This window comes from Fulmarus glacialis, unplaced genomic scaffold (assembly GCF_000690835.1).
Source record: "Fulmarus glacialis isolate BGI_N327 unplaced genomic scaffold, ASM69083v1 scaffold51196, whole genome shotgun sequence".
Lineage (NCBI taxonomy): Eukaryota > Metazoa > Chordata > Aves > Procellariiformes > Procellariidae > Fulmarus > Fulmarus glacialis.
Genome location: NW_009217215.1, coordinates 183 through 6238, shown reverse-complemented (window position 1 = coordinate 6238; position 6056 = coordinate 183). Strand labels below are relative to the sequence as shown.

Here is a 6056-nt window from a genome sequence, read left to right as displayed (position 1 = left end):
CGGCCGCGGCCGGCCAGCGGCCTCCCGGAGGACCGGGGGTCTCGGCGCCGCTTCTCGCCCTTTCTCCGGCGGCGGGGAAGTAGCTCTCACGGGAAAAAGCGTTGCCGCTTTCAGCCGTGCGTGTGTTTTCCTGTGAGGAAGCAAAAGGAGCAGCTTGCTCCCGCGCAGTGTGGTTAAGTTTCCCTCCTCGTCGCCTGGTGCTAGACGGTTTATAGCGTGCCGTTAACAGCGAAATCCCAGACTTCACCTTCCGCATGAGAGTATCTCAACTGCTTTTAAGAGCAAAGCACGGTGCCTCCCTTAATTCTTCCCAGAAAAAAAATTCACCCCATAATTGTTGGCAACTTGGGAATCTTTGCAATGGCAGAAACAATGTCTGAAGCTGCTGCATTTCAGCATGTAAAAAAGTTGCGTTTTTGTCTATGAGAAGCTAGGATAACTCCCGAAGTGGGAAGAGCATCAGGGTTTTTTTTACCATCTTGCATGGGCATGTGCTTATTATTGGCAGACATGGTACAAGTGAGGGAGATAAGAGAAGGAATGTTTACGCCCAGGCTCTCTTAACTTGCCTGAACTGCTCCAGGACACTCAAGGATGTGTCTTTATTGTTCTCAGCTGAAACCCCCTTCCACTACCAGCATTGCAACAAGCATAATGTAAACAAAGAGGACAAAGTTTTGTCCCACAGTTGGCTTCTGTATTGTTTCTGTGAATACTGTGAATTTCATTATTGCCTCTGTTCGAACTTAGTAGGCAACACTGGAAATTCGGCGTGGCATGGGCACTACCCTATTGTACAGCAGAAGACAGAATAAGCACAAACAGCTCCTCAGCTATGGAAATTACTCATAAAGGTCGAGTTTTTCTTCCTTTCTGCACAGTGGAAGAATTCCCCGCTTCTAGCACCATACCAGAATAGTCTTTGGCTAATACAGTGCCAGAATTTAGCAATGCGCCTCTTGCATTTTAAGTGAAATATTTTGTGCAGATAAAGCAGAATGGGAAAATTAGAGGGATTTGGGGGTGGTGGGGCTATTAGAAAGACAGTAACTCAACTTTATCCTGGCTTGAAAAGATAGCTAAAAAAGCTAACCTGAAATCAGTCATGGTTTTGGATGTGTCATGGTCACTGGCCACAGAGCTGAAGGTAACAATCCCAGAGTTCTTCTGTCCATGTGCTGTGTGCAACCCCTCTCCCAGCCTCTTAATTTTGACCTTGACTTTTCAAGGATTGATTATCGTGTGTGTTACTAGGACATTCAGGCACCTCTTGTGGCTTCCCACTGTAAATACCAAGAGAACAAACTCTCCGATTTATTAAACAATTAATTAGATACAATATATTTATGGCTACCACAGGCCCAGAGTAATTTGTTTTAACAAAGTGTTAGGCTGCAGTGAAAAACAAACTGATACAGTGTGTACCAGTCCTTCTTCATAAGGAGAATCCTCTCTCTTTCTAAGCAAAGATGGTAACGATTATTTAATGGAATGGCTAACGTTTCCGCTGAAATTTGAATTTGTAAATAGCTGGACCATTTGTTGTCTCTTTCTTCACCTTTACTTTATGAGTTTTGTCCTGGAAAAAAGAACAAGAAAAAAATATTTGCTGGCATGTAAGAAGAAGCAAAAAAAAAAAAAGAAAAGACAACCCACCCTCATATAAATAAGAAAGTCCCTGTCTGGGACTAACAAGGCATTAGTGAAAAATGGTCGCTTTCCACTGTTAAGGTGGGAATTGTATTTCCATCCTCTCTTCCCGCCTTTAGGTTGTCAGGCACAATCTGTTTTGTTCACAAGCACCAGTGAACGGCGAGTCCCATTGAGACAAGTAATTTTTTTGGTCATTTGGATTTTCAAGATCTTCTCGTAACCTACAGAAATGGTTCCTTGCCTCTGCTACTTGAAAGTATTGATTTAGTAATTGAGAGATGGCAACAGTATTTTAGAAAAGACTTGTGAGCACCATTTCAAAGTTGAGTCTTTGTCCTTGCTGACCTGATAAGACTTGGACTAGCAGATATAATTTACTAGCCATAGCACAACTGGAATGCTTCATCTCCTTGCTTTTTCTGTACTAAAAGAGGATTATTTATTTTTACAAGTTATCTGGAAGTGTCAGTATAAAATCAGAGTGAAGAAACATATACATACAAAACTAGACCTAACGATCTTAACCAAACAGATTCAAAGAACCAAAACTAAATCCCTCACCAAAAGATCTTTACGTGTCTGGATTTTCTGTGCAATAACAAACATGGCCTTTTCCCTTTCAATGCGCTGCTTCAGGAGGTCATACTGATTCTTCCTTTGCTGGGCTAATTTCTGGAGGAAAAAAAAGAAGCATTTTTAAGATAGAGAGAGGAACAAGACACTATGGTCTATAACTGACCTATTCTGAGGCACTTGGACCTCACAAACATTTTTTACATTTATTTTAAAATCGTAATCATATTAAAGAATGCTGCTTCAAGTCTGTGGCTAGATTCCAGAGAACTGTTTTAACACCTTGATTCTCATACTAGAGGTTTTCTAGTTAGGACTTAATTCTTTGTGCTTGTTTTAATCTCCTAAATCCAAACATAAAAAAACCAAACCTCTTCTAACCTAGTTTAGATGCTGTGTAAGTGGCTGGAATTTCATTTTTCTAAATCCTTTGAATTTCAATGTTGAGTGCAAGATAACATTTAACTCCCTAACAAAAACCCAGTTTATCGGGGGGGAGGAAGACCACAGACCAGTTCCTGAAGTGCTTAGAAATTGCACAGAGGCCTCCCAAAATCCAACTTGTTTGGTCACGTTTACCTACTAAGAGCTGATGGCTTTCCCAGCACAAAAATGGTATTACTGCAGGTGTGATTTAAGTAATTAAATGAAGGAGAACAGATCCCAACATGCTTGAAATATGACTCAGACATTTAGAGGAGAAAACTTGTCAGTCTACAACTTGTCCAACTGCTTTACTGACAAGCCAAACTGAGAAAGCTGGCAAGAAGAAAGGGACCACAGGGTGTTTGTTATCTGATGTCTGATTCAGAAAGCAACAGGTTACAAATTTACCAATCGGCAATTTTAGACAACTTTATTTTTACCTTATACATACCAACTCAAGCCTATAGGACTGCCCAATATATCTAAACTAATTAAATGGTCTTCACAGTGTTAAAGACGAGTGTAGCTACTTCTAGGACCAAAGAGCTGTGATAGTAAAACATCAAATCAAAATTGATTGCATAAGCAATTCATCCTGAAGGATCATAAAACACTGTAAATTAGGAAAGCCAGGAAGTGAGACTATAGCTTAAATGTCTTTAAGAAGAAAAAGGGGGAGACAAATCCTGAATCTTCAGCCACTTGAGGCTCAGAACCTAACTGAAAAATACCATAAGATCAGAAACCCAACAATAGATACATCTATGCTGGAATAACCTTCTTCACATCCCTATTCAGGGGTGCAAGGGTTTTTGGGGAGGTGTGAGGGGAGACTTAACAGTGGATGCTGCAAAAATCACACTTAAAACTGCAGCAATCTAATGAAAAGATAGTCCCATAGGTGTATGTCATCTAACAGAAGAGAAATGTATCAATTTTGCCAAGGAAACTGCCTAATCACATCCACACCATTCCTTTCTGGCCCATACGTCACAACTCTTGATTTATAATCCACGATGGACTGGGATACAACCGAACAAGTTCTCCATGTCGGTCCGGGAGAAGATTTGACTGTAGGCTCCAGGCGCTTGATGACTAAATGACATCCGCTACAGCCTTGTGTCACCAATAAGTTCTAAGGCAACAGAACAACTTTGTTCCCCTCCACAACGATCCAACGAATCCTCTTTAGTGCTTGTACTAAAGATGTAAAACATTAAGAAAACTACAATACAAATAGTGGCAGTACAAACTACCTTTAAGTGGGCAGGATCAGTAGCCCCTTTCAGAGTCTCTTTCTGCAATGTTGCAATGGTCGGTCGGTTGTACACTCTATCTACGAGCTCTGGAACAGTATCCAGATGAGTTGCAATATCAAACTCCTGAACTACAAATAAAAAGAAATTTAGGAATAAAAGGAATAAACTCACATGGACTTCTTGGACTAATGCTCAGCAAACCTTCCAAACATGTAGCTTAAGTACAGTCAGCGATGGAAGCCCTAGCAACATAGCTCCTGCAGAACTGAGGTCTTATCTAGTAATCAAAAGAGACTTCTAGAGCACCTGAATTATTATTCCTGAAAAAAACCCCACCTTCTTTTATGGTAACAGCATAAAGAAAGCACCATACTATTTTAAACAGCCTACAATAAAACATCACAGAACAAGTTTTCTGATAAAACCTATTTAAATCTTACCTTCTTTTTTGGTATCAAAAAAGAACACGTGCTTGTTGGGATTCTTCCCCTCCGCATCCAGCAGATGGAGCTCCGACTTCAGCCTTTCGATTTTCTGCAGGAAAGGTAGGTTCATCTCTGTTTTGCCAACCATCCATAACACGGTATGTAATGCCTCCCTGAAGTAAATTCCTGTTTGTTTCTCAAGCATACAAGCATCTGAACTCTTCCTTCATTTTTAATCTTTGAAAATACATCTAGTCTATATTTATGTGACGTCTTCATAACATTTTCTTTCATAACATAACCTCGTAGAGGTTAACAGTAATTTCTGGTATTACCCAACCAAATACGTACAAATCAATTTTCAAAACAGTAAGTTATCTGTATGGCAGACAAAGTAGGAATGATTACCATGAAATCACTAGCAAAAGTATGAAGGAAAATTCAAAGCTGACTTTCTTTTATTTTTTTATCTGCAGTGATGGTGTGTGAATCAACATCAGAGCATAAAACATTTTCAGAAGTGGGTCATATTTTTGTTGATTGCCTGCCTACCGTATTCAAACAACCCACTTCAGTAACAATAATCCTCAATTCTTTATAAAGATGAGAAGCAAGAGTACCTGTTTAATGTCTGAAATTTACGTAAGAAATTGCCATGTTTTATAATAAGACATAGTATATTTTTTATTATTCAGTATACCTTTAGGTTCTACATGCAGAGCTCCACTGACATTTCCATCTATCATTTCCAGTATTACACAAATCAGATTTCAGTAAACATAAACACAATAGCCAACAACAACAAGAAAAACTCAATAAAAAGAACAATTCTGAGCAAACTGGAAAACACTAAAGAAGTGAAGTATTACCTTGGCTTCTGCCACTCTTTTCATTTCCACATATTTAATATCCTGTGTCCTCATCAATTTCATCTGTTCAGGGGTCACTTCATCCTTTGGCTGCTTTATTATATGAACTCCATCCTAAAACCAGACGGAACATAGCACTTACAGATAGATACCATTCTAGCTATAGTGTACTATGGGTCCTAATAATAAAAGCAAAAGAACCTTTTTGTCCTTTGCCCCTCATTTTCTTCAAAGCCTTCCACAGGCACCAAACCAAGTCTGCTAATTTATTTACTAATTCATACATTAAAACCAAAACAAAGTAGGAAAAAAAATGATGTTACTTAGAGCAACAGATGTAACCCTGCTTGAAAGCAATTTAGATTCTCACCTGGAGCTCTGCACGTATCATTTTAAAGTAGAACTCATCAGGATTCTTGTCCAGAGCTTTCTTTTGAAGTGCTCTGAGGGCATTCTGTTTCTTGTGATAGTCACTGGGAAAAAAGAAAAAAACCAGAAGTTGTTCAGCAGTTTCTCCATGTTCACACCCCCTGACGAGATGCTGAGTCCTTCAAAGTGATGCTCAGAGCTTTGAGACAGCAGACAAGGCTCCACATATAGAGCTGGACACCAACAAACGACTTTAGCTTTACAGTTCATTCCTTAACAAAGCTGGAAATTAATAATGTCCAACAGTAAGTGTTAGAGAAGTAATGGAAACACGTTCACCCATTCTGGCATTCAGAACGTTTGCGGTTCACCCGCAAAGCTTACTGAGCTGCTTAGGACTCAGATCTACAGAATCAGCCATTAAAGATGGAAGATAATGCTTATAAGTTTTGTATTAATCACAATAATAACGACTTTGTGAG

The 6056-nt window shown here is 39.4% G+C and overlaps 1 protein-coding gene across 1 annotated transcript; it reads right to left on the bottom strand.

The window, feature by feature from the left end:
• Positions 1-1293: 1293 nt before the first annotated feature.
• Positions 1294-5678, bottom strand: UTP11L (UTP11-like, U3 small nucleolar ribonucleoprotein (yeast); the record flags this gene model as incomplete). The annotated part of the gene is made up of 6 exons (XM_009579570.1): positions 1294-1579; positions 2215-2325; positions 3909-4039; positions 4352-4445; positions 5206-5319; positions 5576-5678. Coding segments are annotated over 6 exons (637 nt in total), but the record flags the coding sequence as incomplete, so codon positions are not given.
• Positions 5679-6056: the final 378 nt, after the last annotated feature.